The sequence below is a fragment of the Bombina bombina genome, chromosome 11 (assembly GCF_027579735.1).
Source record: "Bombina bombina isolate aBomBom1 chromosome 11, aBomBom1.pri, whole genome shotgun sequence".
Taxonomy (NCBI): domain Eukaryota; kingdom Metazoa; phylum Chordata; class Amphibia; order Anura; family Bombinatoridae; genus Bombina; species Bombina bombina.
Window position 1 is genome coordinate 160,543,983 of NC_069509.1, and position 19,587 is coordinate 160,563,569.

Consider the following 19,587-nt stretch of genomic DNA (forward strand, 5'->3'; position numbering starts at 1 on the left):
TGTGACTTACACGCAAGTTTTATAAAAAAAAAAAAAAGATTTTTAAGTTAAAAAGTTTGGATTCTGGATTTGGGGATTGGTACCTGTAATAGGTATCATGCATTAATTAAATATATATTAAATAACAATGTGGAAAAAATATCATGGTGCAACCTAAAATCCCATGCATTAAAATATTTTGGCACAAACCTTCCTCTTCTTCTACCTTTGTATTTTCTGTGAACAAAGCAGCATAAGAGGGAAAGAAACAGATTATGTTAAGAAAACAGAAGGCAACAAAATCGAGACTGTAAGAATCAAAACGACCATATGAGTTTGCTTTTCATAGAGACCTGATGCTGCTAAAATTCACATAAGCTTCTAAGATGATTAAAATAGTGCTACGTTATGGTCAAGTTATGTTTAAATTACTTGAAGTGTTCTTGATGTGAGACGTTGACCACATTGTATGCTGGACACTTGAACTTACCTTCATGATCCTTGTTTTGTTCGGCGTTGGCATAAGTACGAAGAAATTCAGCAAATGCGCCATCCTGTTTCAGCAGATCTTGATAGGATCCAACTTCGGTGATTTTGCCATCAACCATGACAATAATGGAATCCATCTGTGGTAGGTAGCTCACGCCATGAGTTACAAGAATGCGAGTCTATCCAACCAAGAAAAAAAAAAGAACTAAATACAATTTTAGATCTAGAAGCGCAAATAACATAATTTATGCTTACCTGATAAATTCCTTTCTCCTATAGTGTAGTCAGTCCACGGGTCATCATTACTTCTGGGATATTAACTCCTCCCCAACAGGAAGTGCAAGAGGATCACCCAAGCAGAGCTGCTATATAGCTCCTCCCCTCTACGTCACACCCAGTCATTCGACCGAGAACCAAACGAGAAAGGAGAAACCATAGGGTGCAGTGGTGACTGGAGTATAATTTAAAAATTTAGACCTGCCATAAAAAACAGGGCGGGCCGTGGACTGACTACACTACAGGAGAAAGGAATTTATCAGGTAAGCATAAATTATGTTTTCTCCTGTTAAGTGTAGTCAGTCCACGGGTCATCATTACTTCTGGGATACCAATACCAAAGCTAAAGTACACGGATGACGGGAGGGACAGGCAGGATCTTTATACGGAAGGGACCACTGCCTGAAGAACCTTTCTCCCAAAAACAGCCTCCGAAGAAGCAAAAGTGTCAAATTTGTAAAATTTGGAAAAAGTATGAAGAGACCAAGTTGCAGCCTTGCAAATCTGTTCAACAGAGGCCTCGTTCTTAAAGGCCCAAGTGGAAGCCACGGCTCTAGTGGAATGAGCTGTAATTCTTTCAGGAGGCTGCTGTCCAGCAGTCTCATAGGCTAAACGTATAATGCTACGAAGCCAAAAAGAGAGAGAGGTAGCAGAAGCTTTTTGACCTCTCCTCTGTCCAGAATAAACGACAAACAGGGAAGAAGTTTGGCGAAAATCTTTAGTTGCCAGCAAATAAAATTTCAGGGCACGGACTACATCTAGATTGTGCAGAAGTCGTTCCTTCTTTGAAGAAGGGTTATGACACAATGATGGCACAACAATCTCTTGATTGATATTCTTGTTAGTGACAACCTTAGGCAAAAACCCAGGTTTAGTACGCAGAACTACCTTATCTGAATGAAAAATCAGATACGGAGAATGACAATGTAAGGCTGATAACTCAGAGACTCTACGAGCCGAGGAAATAGCCATTAAAAACAGAACTTTCCAAGATAACAGCTTGATATCAATGGAATGAAGGGGTTCAAACGGAACACCCTGTAAAACGTTAAGAACTAAATTTAAGCTCCATGGTGGAGCAACAGTTTTAAACACAGGCTTAATCCTGGCCAAAGCCTGGCAAAAAGCCTGAACGTCTGGAACTTCTGACAGACGCTTGTGTAAAAGAATGGACAGAGCTGAGATCTGTCCCTTTAAGGAACTAGCAGATAAACCCTTTTCTAAACCTTCTTGTAGAAAAGACAATATCCTAGGAATCCTAACCTTACTCCATGAGTAACTCTTGGATTCGCACCAATGTAAGTATTTACGCCATATTTTATGATAAATCTTTCTGGTAACAGGCTTCCTAGCCTGTATTAAGGTATCAATAACTGACTCCGAAAAACCACGCTTTGATAAAATCAAGCGTTCAATTTCCAAGCAGTCAGCTTCAGAGAAATTAAATTTTGATGTTTGAAAGGACCCTGAATTAGAAGGTCCTGTCTCAGAGGCAGAGACCAAGGTGGACAGGATGACATGTCCACTAGATCCTGCGTGGCCACGCAGGCGCTATCAGAATCACCGATGCTCTCTCCTGTTTGATCCTGGCAATCAATCGAGGAAGCATCGGGAAGGGTGGAAACACATAGGCCATCCCGAAGGTCCAAGATGCTGTCAAAGCATCTACCAGGACTGCTCCCGGGTCCCTGGACCTGGACCCGTAACAAGGAAGCTTGGCGTTCTGGCGAGACGCCATGAGATCTATCTCTGGTTTGCCCCAAAGTCGAAGTATTTGGGCAAAGATCTCCGGATGAAGTTCCCACTCCCCCGGATGAAAAGTCTGACGACTTAGGAAATCCGCCTCCCAGTTCTCCACTCCAGGAATGTGGATCGCTGACAGGTGGCAAGAGTGAGACTCTGCCCAGCGAATTATCTTTGATACTTCCATCATCGCTAGGGAGCTTCTTGTCCCTCCTTGATGGTTGATGTAAGCTACAGTCGTGATGTTGTCCGACTGAAACCTGATGAACCCCCGAGTTGTTAACTGAGGCCAAGCCAGAAGGGCATTGAGAACTGCTCTCAGTTCCAGAATGTTTATTGGAAGGAGACTCTCCTCCTGAGTCCATGATCCCTGAGCCTTCAGGGAATTCCAGACAGCGCCCCAACCTAGTAGGCTGGCGTCTGTTGTTACAATTGTCCAATCTGGTCTGCTGAATGGCATCCCCCTGGACAGATGTGGCCGAGAAAGCCACCATAGAAGAGAATTTCTGGTCTCTTGATCCAGATTCAGAGTAGGGGACAAATCTGAGTAATCCCCATTCCACTGACTTAGCATGCACAATTACAGAGGTCTGAGATGTAGGCGTGCAAAGGGTACTATGTCCATTGCCGCTACCATTAAGCCGATTACCTCCATGCATTGAGCCACTGACGGGTGTTGAATAGAATGAAGGACACGGCAAGCATTTTGAAGCTTTGTTAACCTGTCTTCTGTCAGGTAAATCTTCATTTCTACAGAATCTATAAGAGTCCCCAAGAAGGGAACCCTTGTGAGTGGTAAGAGAGAACTCTTCTCTTCGTTCACCTTCCACCCATGCGACCTTAGAAATGCCAGTACTAACTTTGTATGAGACCTGGCAGTTTGAAAGCTTGACGCTTGTATCAGAATGTCGTCTAGGTACGGAGCCACCGAAATTCCTCGCGGTCTTAGTACCGCCAGAAGAGAGCCCAGAACCTTTGTGAAGATTCTTGGAGCCGTAGCCAACCCGAATGGAAGAGCTACAAACTGGTAATGCCTGTCTAGGAAGGCAAACCTTAGATACCGGTAATGATCTTTGTGAATCGGTATATGAAGGTAGGCATCCTTTAAATCCACTGTGGTCATGTACTGACCCTTTTGGATCATGGGTAAGATTGTCCGAATAGTTTCCATTTTGAACGATGGAACTCTTAGGAATTTGTTTAGGATCTTTAAATCCAAGATTGGTCTGAAGGTTCCTTCTTTCTTGGGAACCACAAACAGATTTGAGTAAAACCCTTGTCCGTGTTCCGACCGCGGAACTGGATGGATCACTCCCATTAGTAAAAGATCTTGTACACAGCGTAGAAACGCCTCTTTCTTTATCTGGTTTGTTGACAACCTTGAAAGATGAAATCTCCCTTTTGGGGGAGAGGCTTTGAAGTCCAGAAGATATCCCTGAGATATGATCTCTAACGCCCAGGGATCCTGGACATCTCTTGCCCAAGCCTGGGCGAAGAGGGAAAGTCTGCCCCCCACTAGATCCGTTCCCGGATCGGGGGCCCTCACTTCATGCTGTCTTAGGGGCAGCAGCAGGTTTTCTGGCCTGCTTGCCCTTGTTCCAGGACTGGTTAGGTTTCCAGCCCTGTCTGTAGCGAGCAACAGCTCCTTCCTGTTTTGGTGCAGAGGAAGTTGATGCTGCTCCTGCCTTGAAGTTACGAAAGGCACGAAAATTAGACTGTCTAGCCCTAGGTTTGGCTCTGTCTTGAGGCAGGGCATGGCCTTTACCTCCTGTAATGTCAGCGATAATTTCTTTCAAACCGGGCCCGAATAAGGTCTGCCCTTTGAAAGGTATGTTAAGTAATTTAGATTTAGAAGTGACATCAGCTGACCAGGATTTTAGCCACAGCGCTCTGCGCGCCTGAATGGCGAATCCGGAATTCTTAGCCGTAAGTTTAGTTAAATGTACTACGGCATCAGAAATAAATGAATTAGCTAGCTTAAGGGTTTTAAGCTTGTGTGTAATCTCATCTAATGGAGCTGATTCAAGGGTCTCTTCCAGAGACTCAAACCAAAATGCTGCTGCAGCCGTGACAGGCGCAATGCATGCAAGGGGTTGTAATATAAAACCTTGTTGAACAAACATTTTCTTAAGGTAACCCTCTAACTTTTGAAAAGGCACAGCTATCCTCCACCGGGATAGTGGTACGCTTAGCTAAAGTAGAAACTGCTCCCTCCACCTTAGGGACCGTTTGCCATAAGTCCTGTGTGGTGGCGTCTATTGGAAACATCTTTCTGAATATAGGAGGGGGTGAGAAAGGCACACCGGGTCTATCCCACTCCTTAGTAACAATTTCAGTAAGTCTCTTAGGTATTGGAAAAACGTCAGTACTCGACGGTACCGCAAAATATTTATCCAACCTACACATTTTCTCTGGTATTGCAACTGTGTTACAATCATTCAGAGCCGCTAACACCTCCCCTAGTAATACACGGAGGTTTTCCAGCTTAAACTTAAAATTTGAAATGTCTGAATCCAGTTTATTTGGATCAGATCCGTCACCCGCAGAATGAAGCTCTCCGTCCTCATGTTCTGCAAATTGTGACGCAGTATCTGACATGGTCCTAATATTATCAGCGCACTCTGTTCTCACCCCAGAGTGATCTCGCTTACCTCTAAGTTCTGGTAATTTAGACAAAACTTCAGTCATAACATTAGCCATGTCCTGTAGTGTGATTTGTAATGGCCGCCCTGAAGTACTCGGCGTTACAATATCACGCACCTCCCGAGCGGGAGATGCAGGTACTGACACGTGAGGCAAGTTAGTCGGCATAACTTCCCCCTCGTTGTTTGGTGAATAATGTTCAATTTGTACAGAATGACTCTTATTCAAAGTAGCATCAATGCAATTAGTACATAAATTTCTATTGGGCTCCACCTTGGCTTTTGCACATATAGCACAGAGATATTCCTCTGAGTCAGACATGTTTAACAAACTAGCAATTAAACTAGCAAGCTTGGAAATACTTTTCACTCAAATTACAAGTAATATGGAAAACGCACTGTGCCTTTAAGAAGCACAGAAAAAAATTATGACAGTTTAATAATAAGGAACCGGAAAAATTATAAAAACCAGATTTTTCCCGGTAAAGGCATAAATTTAGCAAAGGATTGCCCCCATTAGTAATGGATAACTAACCCTTAATAGCAGAAAAAAAAATGTACAAAATATAAACGTTTTTTATCACAGTCAAAGCACAATCTCACAGGTCTGCTGTGAGTGATTACCTCCCTCAAAATAATTTTTGAAGACCCTTGAGCTCTGTAGAGACGATCCGGATCATGCAGGGAGAGAAACAGACTTTTGACTGAATTTTTGATGCGTAGCAAAAGCGCCAAAATAGGCCCCTCCCCCTCACCCACAGCAGTGAGGGAAGTTCAGTAAACTGTCAAATTAAAATAAACGACAGCCAAGTGGAAAAACAGTGCCCAAAAACAATTTTTCACCCAGTACCTCAGATAATTAAACAATTTAGCATGCCAGCAAAAACGTTTAAAATCAAATAACATGAAATGTCATTAAACAGCCTGTTGCTAGACGTTCCCACTGCAAGTTAGGCTAAAAATTATATGCATATAGTATTACCCAGAGAAGTGCCATTCCCCAGAATACTGAAGTGTACACATATATACATAAACAGCCTGATACCAGTTGCTACTACTGCATTTAAGGCTGAACTTACATTATATCGGTATTGGCAGTATTTTCTCAGTCAATTCCATTACTCAGAAAATATACTGCAACATACCTCTTTGCAGGTGAACCTGCCCGCTGTCCCCTGATCTGAAGTTTACCTCACTCCTCAGAATGGCCGAGAACAGCAAAATGAATCTTAGCTACGCCGGCTAAAATCATCCAAAAACTCAGGTAGATTCTTCTTCAAATTCTACCTGAGAAGGAACAACACACTCCGGTGCTGTTTTAAAATAACAAACTTTTGATTGAAGATATAAAAACTAAGTATAATCACCACAGTCCTCTCACACATCCTATCTATTAGTTGGGTGCAAGAGAATGACTGGGTGTGACGTAGAGGGGAGGAGCTATATAGCAGCTCTGCTTGGGTGATCCTCTTGCACTTCCTGTTGGGGAGGAGTTAATATCCCAGAAGTAATGATGACCCGTGGACTGACTACACTTAACAGGAGAAACATCAAACTGTTTGATAAGAGAGTTGTCCAAAGGGATATTGTATTCAAATTCACACACATGAAAGAGAAGCATTTACACAAGTCAATATATTTTCTGCCTGCAAAAAAAAAGAAAATGTATGCTTACCTGATAAATTTGTTTGTTTTTAGATACGATGAGTTCACGGATTTCATCCTTACTTGTGGGATTACGCCTCCTGGTCAGCAGGAGGAGGCAAAGAGCACCACAGCAGAGCTGTATATATAGCTCCTCCCTTCCCTCCCACTCCAGTCATTCGACCGAAGTTAGGAAGAGAAAGGAAAAGCCAAGGTGCAGAGGTGTCTGAAGTTTACAAAAATTAATAACCTGTCTCAAAAAACAACTTTAGGAAAAAAACCAAGTTTAGTACGTAACACCACCTTATCCGAATGAAAAATAAGGTAAGGAGAATTATATTGTAATGCCGAAAGCTCAAACACTCGTCGAGCAGAAGAAATGGCAACAAGAAACAAAACTTTCCATGATAATATCTTAATATCTATGGAATGCATAGGTTCAAACGGAACCCCTTGAAGAACTTTAAGAACTAAATTTAAACTCCATGGAGGAGCAATTGGTTTAAACACAGGCCTGATTCTAACCAAAGCCTGACAAAAAGATTGAATATCTGGTACATCTCAAAAAACAGGGCGGGCCGTGGACTTGTGTCTAAAAAGAAACAAAATTTATCAGGTAAGCATAAATTATCTTTTCTTTTTAAAGACACGATGAGTCCACAGATTTCATCCTTACTTGTGGGATACAATACCAAAGCTATAGTACACGGATGAAAAGGGAGGGACAAGACAGGGAACCTAAACGGAAGGCACCACTACTTGAAGAACCTTTTTCCCCACAACAGCCTCAGCCGAGGCAAAGGTATTACATTTTTAAAATATAGAAAAAAGTGTGAAGAGAGGACCAAGTTGCAGCCTTGCAAATCTGTTAAACAGTAGCATCATATTTGAATGCCCATGAGGAAGCAACAGCCCTAGTGGAATGAGCCGTAATTCTTTCAGGAGGTTGCTGTCCATCAGTCTCATATGCAAAACAGATGATACTCTTCAGTCAAAAAGAAAGAGGTAGCCGTAACTTTCTGACCCTTACGTTTTCCCGAAAAAACGACAAATAAAGAAGACTATTGACGAAAATCCTTAGTCGCTTGTAAGTAAAAAAAATTTAAGCACGGACTACGTCCAAATTATGTAGTAAACGTACCGTCCGAGAAGGAGGATTAGGACACAAGGAAGGAACAACAATTTCCTGATTAATGTTCTTGTGCAACAAAATAGATAAGGCAGAGATCTGCCCCTTTAGGGAACTCGCTGATAATCCCTTCTCCAATCCCTCTTGGAGAAAAAGACAAAAACTCTACTCAGGAGTAGCCCTTGGATTCACACCAGTAAAGATATTTGTTCCATATCTTATGATAAATCTTCCAAGTTACTGGCTTACGCGCCTGGATTAAGGTATCTATGACCGAATAAGAAAAACCTCGCTTGGCTAAGGTTAAGCGTTCAATCTCCAAGCAGTCATCTGCAAAGAAACTAGATTCGGGTGACGGAAGGGACCCTGAATGAGAAGGTCCTTACTCAATGGAAGTTTCCAAGGTGGCAGAGATGACATATCCACCAGGTCGGCATACCAAATCCTGCGAGGCCATGTAGGAGCAATGAGGATCACTGACGCCCTCTCCTGTTTGATTCGAGCAATAACCCGGGGAAGGAGCGCAAATGGGGGGGGAATAGATATGCTAGGCTGAAGGACCAAGGAACTGCCAAGGCATCTATCAGCTCGACCTGGGGGTCCCTGGACCTGGACCCGTATATCGGAAGCTTGGCATTCTGACGAGATGCCATGAGATCCAACTCCGGCCGACCCCGTCTGAGAATCAGGTTGGAGAATTATTTCCAGATGGAGTTCCCACTCTCCTGGATGAAAAAGTCTGCCTGCTCAGAAAATCTGCCTCCCAATTGTCTACCCCTGGGATGTAGATCGCTGACAGATGGCAAGAATGGGCCTCCGCCCACTGGATTATCTTGGCCACTTCGGTCACTGCTAAGGAACTCCTTGTTCCTCCCTGATGATTGATGTAAGCCACCGTCGTTATGTTGTCCGACTGGAATCTGATGAATTTGGCCGAATCCAACTGAGGCCAGGACTGCAGCGCATTGAAGATCGCCCTCAGTTCTAGATGTTGATGGGAAGTAGAGACTCTGCCTAAGTCCATACTCCCTGAGCCCTTGAAGAGACCCAGACTGCTCCCCAACCTAAAAGGCTGGCATCCGTTGTTACAATCACCCATGAAGTTCTGTGAAAGCATGTCCCCTGGGATAGATGATCCATAGACAACCACCATTGAAGAGAGTCCCTCGTCTCCTGGTCTAGGGTTATTCGAGGAGACAAATCTGTATAATCTCCATTCCACTACCTGAGCATGCTTAGCTGCAGAGGCCTGAGAGGAAACCGAGCAAACGGTATGATGTCCATTGCCGCCACCATCAATCCGATTACCTCCATGCACTGAGACACTGACGGCCGAGGAGTGGCCTGAAGGACTCGACACGTATTCAGAATCTTTGACTTTTTGACCTCTGCCAGAAAAATTCTCATGGATATAGAGTCGATTAAAGTTCCCAAGAAGGGTACCCTTGCCTTCGGAATTAAAGAACTCTTTTCCAGATTTACCTTCCACCTGTGAGTTCTCAGGAAGGATAGCACAATGTCGGTATGGGACCTTGTTTGCTGACAAGATGACACCTAGATTAGAATATCGTCCAGAAAAGGTGCCACCGCAATGCCCCGCGGTCTAAGAACCGCCAGCAGAGACCCCAGAACCTTTTGGAAATTCTAGGTGCCGTGGCCAGACCGAAAGGAAAGGGTGACAAGGAATACGGCTACACCCTATAATAAAATAGCACTCACTGGTACCATTTTAAAAATAATAAACTCTTGATTGAAGAAACTAAACTAACACCTCACTTTACCTCTTCCTATCACTAACACAGGCAAAGAGAATGACTGGAGTGGGAGGAGCTATATATACAGCTCTGCTGTGGTGCTCTTTGCCTCCTCCTGCTGACCAGGAGGCGTAATCCCACAAGGATGAAATCCGTGGACTCATCGTGTCTTTAAAAAGAAAAGAACACGAAACTTTTTTTTTTTTTCATAATTCATATATAGCATATAAAAACTTTTTTACTAATTTACTTCTATTGTCAAATTTGCTTTATTCTCATAGTATTCTTTGTTGAAGGGACAAGAATGCACTATAGGGAGCTAGCTGAGCATATCCGGCGAGACAATCAAAAGTACATATACGCTGCCACCAATCAGCAGCTATCGCCCAGTAAGGCTTTGCTGCCCCCAAGCCTACCTAGGTATATTTTCAAAGCATGTCCCTAGCCACCAACAGAGCTGATAGGTCTATGAGCTAGTAATAGATACTGAGGTACATTGTAAACAAGCATGGAATTTTGATGCAATAGTAGTTCAATAACCTTCAATAGTTTAATGTTTTAGTACTTTTTCCTATGCATGATAAACATTTTGAGTTTAAATACTTTTAAGTGTCTTTGAATTACTCACTTTATCTTTTAACAGTCCGTTTGGCCCAATAACATTGTCAAATATGTGTCTCCCAACATGAGCATCCACCGCGGATAAGGGGTCATCGAGCAAGTAGACATCAGCATTACAATAAACTGCACGGGCAAGACTGACTCTCTGCTTCTGGCCACCGGACAAATTCACACCCTTAGGACAAACAATAGAAGAATGAGTTCCTTCCACTGAACCCAAAATTTTTCTTTCGAGATTCAGATAGAGCAGGCAATTTTAAGCAACTTTTTAATTTACTCCTATTATCAAATTGTCTTCATTCTCTTGGTATGTTTATTTGAAAAGCAAGAATTTAAGTTTAGATGCCGGCCCATTTTTGGTGAACAAACTGGGCTGTCCTTGCTGATTGGACAGCACCAATAAACAAGTGCTGTCCATGGTCCTGAACCAAACACTTGCTGGCTCCTTAGCTTAGATGCTTTCTTTTTCAAATAAAGATAGCAAGAGAATGAAGAAAAATTGATAATAAAATTAGAAAGTTGCTTAAAATTGCATGCTCTATCTGAATCATAAAAGAAAAAATTTGGGTTCAGTGTTCCTATAAGCAATTAATCAAACAAAATTACAGTAACAAGTACGTATCCAGCAGGTTAACCATTTTTGGACAGAATAAAGCTATAAGTTTCCCCCTGTACTCTCCATATTATAGGAAATTATACAGTTTGCGTACCCTATAACCATTTCTCTATGAAGCAATCAGCCGTCTATCATGTCCCAAAGTCCTATATGAAAACATAATTTATGCTTACCTGATAAATTTATTTCTCTTGTGGTGTATCCAGTCCACGGATCATCCATTACTTGTGGGATATTCTCATTCCCAACAGGAAGTTGCAAGAGGACACCCACAGCAGAGCTGTCTATATAGCTCCTACCCTCACTGCCATACCCAGTCATTCGACCGAAACAAGCCGAGAAAGGAGAAACCACAGGGTGCAGTGGTGACTGTAGTTTAAAATTAAAAAATACCTGCCTTAAAATGACAGGGCGGGCCGTGGACTGGATACACCACAAGAGAAATAAATTTATCAGGTAAGCATAAATTATGTTTTCTCTTGTAAGGTGTATCCAGTCCACGGATCATCCATTACTTGTGGGATACCAATACCAAAGCTAAAGTACACAGATGAAGGGAGGGACAAGGCAGGTACTTAAACGGAAGGTACCTCTTTTTTTCCTGCCTGGAACAAAATAGCACAACTCCGGTACTATTTAAAAATAATAAACTCTTGATTGAAGTAAAATAACAGCTACATTTCACCACTTATCTCTTACTACCTCCATGCTTGTTGAGAGTTGCAAGAGAATGACTGGATATGGCAGTGAGGGGAGGAGCTATATAGACAGCTCTGCTGTGGGTGTCCTCTTGCAACTTCCTGTTGGGAATGAGAATATCCCACAAGTAATGGATGATCCGTGGACTGGATACACCTTACAAGAGAAATTATCTTTATTTTATATATTTTTTTAATGTTTACTATTAAATTAGGCCCAAGAGGACCACCAGTTAAAAGTAGAGGGAACTCCTTTTCATACGTGTAATAGAGGTTTAAATGTATGTTTATGGCCTCTCCTAATCGAACACTCTTTGTGCTTTATTTGGATCCAACACTTCTGGGTTTATTAACATCCCCAAGCCATAGGGTCCTATTAAGATGGCTTCATCGTAGTTAAAAGTGTGAAGATGCGGGCGATCTATATCTAAAGCCCCCACAAGTTATCGTCATTTTCATTCTAGTTGTTAAAACCAGTTTTAGCCAAAATAAACAACAACAAAAAACAACATTTGCTTTTCACCCCCCTACTCCCCAGATTTGATAACATCCAATCAACAAATTAATTCTAGGCATAAATATGAGTTTTTGACAAAAAACAAACAAGCAATTGAATATAATTTGCATATCATTACCCAGATTACCCTACTCTAGTGGAAGCAATATTTGAATTTGTTTTCTGTTGAAATAAAGACGCCTAATCTATTTGGATGTGCAGATTCGCTACATAACATATTTTGCTCACAGATAAAGAATAGTTTTAACATACAGTATGTTTCAGTACTGATGCATATGGAAAATTAACATCTCAATATTCAACAAAATTTAAAAAATATTATCGTAATCAGACGTTTTAGCATAACAGATCTGGCCAGTACTCTAATAGAAAGTACCAGGACATGAAGTTTTTTCTTACTTTTTCACCGATCTCTGTCCTGTCTCCTGAAGGCAGAATTTCCAAATCAGGCAGAAGTGCACAGGCGTCAATCACACGTTTGTATAAGGGCTCATACGTCTCTCTGCCGAACATGACATTATCTTTCAGAGAAGCATTTTGTATCCAGGCTTGTTGCGGAACATAAGCTATACTACCCTGGAGAATGAAGAAAATCATGTATTTATGGTAATATACAGTGACAACATATATATAAAAAAACATGGTATAAATTTATCAAGTATGCTAAATGTTTCACTATTATGCTAAGGACTAAACTCGGACATAGAAAGCTACATCTGCTACGTACATAATTACTTATCCCAGAGTTTCATACACATCCGATTCCCAAAGGTGCATCATATTATAGATTATTTTATATGAACAGTAAAAAACATTAAAATATGACAGAACAGTCTACCAGAAGATGGACTCACAATAAAAACAAATTTTTTAACTCCCACAATAATACATATAAAAGGTTCATTTCCAACCAATGCAAATATATTTCTCCAAAGTTTTGCAGAAAATCATTAAAATTATGCCGTTTTCTATTAAAATCCGTTTTAATTTTTTTTCTCGTTCTCATTATATAGTTATTTAAAAACCCCAATCCTCAACAATTCCCCTGGGAGAGATCACAGGAAACCCACTTTTGAGACCTACAAAGTCCCTTCAAACCTTATACTCCAAATCAAAACTAGGGAATAAGGCTGACTCAGCGAACCTATAAAACAATACCCACCAATAAAAGGGAAGATATTTAAAGAAACCCCCTGAGGGCTTATGTCTGACGGCTAGCTGATGATCCCGGGCTAAGGCCCTACTGACTGTTCCTGAGCTACAAACAGCATTCTATGTGTAACATACTATCAACAGACCATTCCCGGCCATAACTCTAGAGCAACCTACATATTCCACACCACCTCTAGCCCAACTGTCAACTACTGCTATAATGGTGCAAGCCCTAAGAAGGAAATCTACGGGACTGTCTGTTCCTAAAAGGACAGTTAAAGACAACTCTCAAACGGTTATTGAGGACAGATCAGAAGATGAACTCTCTGGTTCAGCCTGTTCTTAAGAAACTAATATCGAGCAGGGTACCCCAGCTGCATCTTTACCTGTAAGCCTACCCGACCTAACGGGAGCTAACAACAATTTGGTCGACACGATAAAAACTCTCTTGGCGTCCCACCATAACTCTATATGCAAGCGTTTTGATAAATCATGCCTAGAATACAGAAGAGATATTGCTTCAATTGGCAAGCGTACTGACTCAGAGCGCAAGCAAGAGGACCTCATAGTGGATCACGCTAATCTGATTTCATACTCTGAATGCCTGGCGAGTCAGATCAAAACTAGCAGACCTGGAAGACGGCTCCAGGCGCAACAACATCCGCCTGGGAGGTATCCTGGAGGCAATTCCCCCAACAGATTTACAGTAGTACCTTCAGGATGTGTTCACCACTGCCCTTGGTCCTCTTGAGGACCCAGAACCCTCATTGACAGAGCACACCAGGCAATAAGACCAAGAGCCATTTCATAGGATAAACCTAGAGATATGGTGGTGAGACTACACTTTTATACTTTCAGGGGAAAATTTCTAAGGGCAATCAACTCTGGTTCCCTTAAATATACGAAGTATGAAAACCTGCAGATCTTCCCAGATCTTTCTCCACATACCTTACAACAGAGAAAGGTCTATCAGGAATTCACTAACATTTTAAGGAGTAAAGGTATAAAGTATAGATGGGGTTTCCTGTCAGACTGTTTGTCACCAAAGATGAAACTAAACATATCATCACGTCTCCAGATCAAGCCAGAGACCTCCTTTCTAAATGGGACTTACTCCCAGAGCGATTCCTCTCTTCGTCTTCCAAGGACTCTCCTGCTACCTTGCGGGCCGAGGCTCCGTCCTGGAAACAACTGCACCCTAGGACGAAGAACAGAAGCTTTCCACAGGCCACTCAGAACACTCTGTCCTCGGCACGAGAAGTTGAGTAACATATACAAGTTTGATCTCCAGGATATACCCAATAATTCTCCACAATAACAGTTGTGGACCCTTTGTCTTAATAATAGGCCCAAATGGGTATCCTTTTGAAAGTCGTATCCAATAATGTTATGGTTTTATTATGTTAATTTTATGTTTTAATAATGTTCAAAGTTACATTGTTTTGAATTTTTTTCTAGGCTTGCAGACCTATAGAAATGTCTGGGCTGTAAATAGTCCAGGCATCAATTCAATACATGTAAGAGAAAAAATTGATCTGCCTCTAGATTGGCAATCTGAAATCTTTCCCCTTTCATTAACCCCTACCTCTACCTCCACCCGTGACCCCTTCCACTAATCATGTTCCCATTCTCCTCCCCCCCCTCCCCCTCATCCTCCTCCTAAACTCAGACCTCAAGTCTTTCTTTCACTCACCTGACCATGCTTTTCCCATAACAAAAAACATAAAACGGTTGGACAGCATAGGCGCCCTTTGACCAGGGCTCCCTCATGATTTAAAGACTAGGGTTCACAAGTGTCATTGTTATATTGTGGGTAGATAATGACGTTAAAATTTATTTTATATATACCCAAGGGAGTACATCCCCCTAACCACCTACTAACCTCTGACCCTACTCGTCAAGACAACCCTAGATCCCCCCCTTTTTTTTTACTCCTCTTCCCCACTTTCCCATTTACGACCTGACCCCACCATCCTTCCATACTGTACAACCCTCCTACCTTCCCGCCCCTAGTCCCTTCTTCCCACCTGACACACCACCTGCACGCAGGATTGCATGAACATCATTAAACTACTTAAAATACATTGAGTAGATAGGTCTGTTATCCAGAAAATGAAGAGATGGTATGTCTTTAGCTACATCTCCATATTTTCCTTTAAACACTCACAAATTGTTATATGTATTTCTGATGGTCCAAGAAAATGCTGAACATACAGCGCAATGTTAATGTTACACTTATGTATGGTTACTTATTTTCATACTCTTACTAGCTTAATGCTGTAATAATTGATGCTCATATTTATTTATTTTACAGCTCAGGTTAAAATATAGTGGGCCTACCCGGCCTATTCCTTGTAAATATCGAATTCATCCAATAGTCCACTTATGCCTCTTGGCACCCCCCAACCTTTGATTTGCTCTATTCAACTCTAAAGTTTAGAGCACATTTCGGCTGTGTATATTCTATCACAGACCTTTATCTTTTATACCATAGTCATATTAAATTGATTTTTCGTTAATAAAACTAAATCGGTAGGGCTAGTACTTGATAGCTTATCCCTCCTTCTCCTTAACCCTCTTCCCTACCCTTCACCCCCTCGTTTTTTTTTCTCTCACATTGGTTAATATGTCCCTAAAAATAGCTACCATGAATACTCAGGGCCTGAACTCCCCCAAGAGAAGCTTGCTACACAGGTATCTGTTAAAACTTAAGGTAAAAATTGCCTTCCTCCAGGAGACCCATTGGCCCCAGGGCTCCGTGTTTTTACAAAATTCTAAATTGTTCCCTCTCTGTCAAGTGGCCTCTCAACCCTCTAAAAAAAAGAGGCGTAGCCATTATGGTGCATAAGTCAGTGACATGCAAGTTACATGTTGAAAAAGACCCGGAAGGCAGGTTTTTGATAATAGTCTGCACCTTGGATAGTGTCCAATATACACTGGTTTTCTTATACTCCCCAAACTCCAGACAGCCCCCCTTTCTGAGAAAAGTCTTACCTTTGATAGACCAATTATGCAGGGGAACTTTAATAATTGGCGGGGACCGTAACATTACCTAGGATCTGACAGGAGAGCCTCCACACACAAACCAATAGACAGAGGGACTACCTCTGCTTCTAACCTATTTACGTCCATAATGTTCCAACACAATTTGTATGACTCATGGAGATGCCTTTCTCCTACCGAAAGGGACTATACTTTTTATTCTAACCAACATCAATGCTATTCTCGGATAGACTACCTCTTGTGTCATTCCAACTTACTAGATAGACTCTCACACCCTAAAATCACAATATGCCCTTGGTCAGACCATGATATGGTCACGATGGAAATATCCAATGTTCTTCAGCAGCCCGTTTCATCTTGCTGGAAACTTGACCCTTCCTTAATCACTGGACCATCTTCCACAGCTACAGCTGAGGTTATAGCTGACTTTCTCACTATCAATGACAATGCACAAACTGATGACCCCACACTTTGAGCTGCCACGAAAGCTTTCTTGAGGGATCATTTCATTAAACTAGCCGCTATTAAATGCAAAATGCAAAGTAAACCCCTTGCTCAACTATATGCTGAACTCCGCACCTTAGAGTGGCATAATAGAAAGGGCCCCACAAGACAGATGGCAGAACAAATTGCATTAGAAAGATCTAGACTAAATCTCATAGAAGAAAAGAGAGTACAATCTAACCTATTAGTCCTCAAACAATTGTATTACTACAAGAGTAATAAAGCAGACTGTCTCCTAGCACATAAACTCCGCATGCGCACCCAACAGAGACGCATCCAGAGGATTAAAACACAAGATGGACAGGTCTTTTCACCTAAAGACATAGCAAGAGCGTTCGCTCACTACTATGACTCACTATATAATCTAGATAAGTATCAGGGAAATAGTAAAACACCAGTCCCTCAAATCAAACAATTTCTTTCCTCCATAAACCTCCCGAGGATGCCCAAAGCCTCACAAACCCGCCCACTGCAACTGAACTTAAAAGTGCAATAAAATCTTTACAAATTAACAAAACCCCAGGCCCGCATGAGTTTACTTCATTATTCTACAAGACCTTTTCAATACAGCTGAGTCTAATCCATCTGAGATTATTTAATTCTGCCTTCTCGGATGGAGCTTTAAGATCTGAATTTTTGGAGGCGTCGATCCTAACTCTACCTAAAGAGGGAAAGGATCATTCTTTATGTGAAAGCTATAGGCCAATCTCTCTAATTAATGTAGACATTAAGCTTTACGCTAAGCTGTTGGCTGCCAGACTAAATAGATTCCTCCCAGTCCTAGTTAGCCCTGATCAAGTGGGCTTTATTCAAGGCAGGCCTCTGGCAGAGCAATTAGAAATTCAACTCAAATACAGAGCCTTCTACTACATGATAACCATCAGTAATTAGCCCTTTATGTCGATGACCTGACCTTTTCATTACTGACCCAGAGGACTCCCTCCTCGCCTTATTTGACCTTTTACACAGGTTTGAGAATATTTCCTATTATAAATTTAATTTAAACAAAACTGAAGCCTTTCCCCTGAATTTACCAGAATCTACTTTGGCCCCTTATTAGGCGGAAAGACAAATTTCAATGGTCCATGTGGGGACTGAAGCACCTAGGGGTAATCCTTTCCCATAACTATGAAATTGTCTTGCTCAAAAACTTTACTGTTTTCCTTTCACATCTTCAACAAGATTTAAACTCCAGGAGGTATGATGAAATCTCGTGGTTTGGCAGAATAGCTGCGGTCAAAATGATGCAGCTCCCCATATTAACTTATCTATTCAGATGTCTCCCCATAAAAGTTCCATTTTCTTTAATTAATAAATTCCAAGCAGTGATCAACAGATATGTCTAGAACGGAAAACTCCCTCGCACTGCAGCCACTCTTTTACAACGCCCCATCCTCACTAGAGGACTGGGAATCCCAAACATAAGGATATACTATGAAGCTGCATTGCTTTCCCACATTTCAGAATGGAACACATCCTGTGCTACCCCACAATGGTTAGAACTTGAGCAAGCGTCCTTGCCTGCTTACATGTCTCTGAAGGACCTCTTATGGATTCCCTCTCACTGTACTTCTGAAATCCCCATGCATAACAAGATTGTGCTACATTGTAGGGACTCTTGGCTATGCCTTTAATATCTCCCCATCCTTCCCCATGCCACTCTATTAAAGGCCTCCTATACAGTCTCCCGCTCTCAGTCCCCGCAGTGCGACATGCTTTTCCCCCCCCCCCCCGATCCCTTACGCCATGGGAGATCCGCTTGTCAACGGGCACCCACCATAAATCCCCCTTATTTTATTACCAATTCCTTCTCAATGCTTCGATGTTGACAAAGACCAGACATATGGTTGACTGGGAGAGAGACAGGGGATTAACAATGAATGAAAAAAACTGGATGGTTGCAATCTTACACACCAAATCCTCAATACACTGTATGACCCTCTACAAACTTTACTATAAGCTTAAAACTAGATGGCATTATGTTCCCCTCAAATTGCATAGAATGATCCCAGACTCTTCCCCCTTTTGCTGGCGAGGGTGTTTGTCGACAGGAGACCCATTTCATATATGGTGGGCGTGACCAATCATTAAACCCTTATGGGTCAAATTGCACACTCTTTGCACCTTACTGGGGCTGGTGGAGCTTCTTCTACTACTAAGGGCATGAACTTTGTTTTCATACATGTTACTGCACCAGTTTAATTTTGAAGAATAATAAAGCTTGAAGTTTTTAACTGCAGCACCGGACCATTTGTGTATTATATGGGGCTGGTGGAGGACTTGCCCCCTGAAGTCGCTCTTCTTTATCTAAATCTCCAGCAGCACTCCGTACCCACACGCTCCCTACTGATAACAATCGTGATGGCGGCAAAACTCATAATCACAAGTAATTGGAAGAAACCCAATATCCCTCACTGGTAGATACTGATACATTTAATCACAAATTTTAAATCTATGGAGAATTATGTTTATACTTCACGCCATCGAATTGAAGTATATGTACAGATTTGGGAGCCTTGGGAGACCCTGGGTGAAAACAAAATAATTTCTTTCTAGGGAGTAAGGAATAATAACTGCTCATCTTCTATATGGTGGAGGGGGACTGTACAAAAATCCTCCCCTCCCTTTTTTTTTTGTTCCTCCCTCCTTTCCCTACCTTCTATTCCTTTAGCTCTGCCGAATAAATTGGACTATTGACTACTCAAATTCAACATACCATTCCTGGGTCCATCTGGGGCCCTAAATATATCATTCCCAGACCACTAACTTTAAAATCACACAGAGATAGTGTGCCCAGTAGGGGCCATTTGATTACATAAA

The 19,587-nt window shown here is 41.8% G+C and overlaps 1 protein-coding gene across 3 annotated transcripts in view; it reads right to left on the minus strand.

Moving 5' to 3' along the window:
- Positions 1 to 19,587, minus strand: part of ABCC1 (ATP binding cassette subfamily C member 1) — a 465,761-nt gene that overhangs the window by 119,698 nt on the left and 326,476 nt on the right. For 2 of the 3 annotated variants that reach the window (XM_053695266.1, XM_053695264.1), the window contains exons 17-20: positions 12,508 to 12,684; positions 10,285 to 10,452; positions 470 to 647; positions 190 to 216 (exon numbers count right to left, since the gene is read on the minus strand). In XM_053695266.1, coding sequence (XP_053551241.1) covers positions 190 to 216; positions 470 to 647; positions 10,285 to 10,452; positions 12,508 to 12,684 — 550 coding nt within the window. The remainder of the gene's footprint in view (positions 1 to 189; positions 217 to 469; positions 648 to 10,284; positions 10,453 to 12,507; positions 12,685 to 19,587) is intronic. The other variant, XM_053695265.1, reaches the window with a different exon arrangement.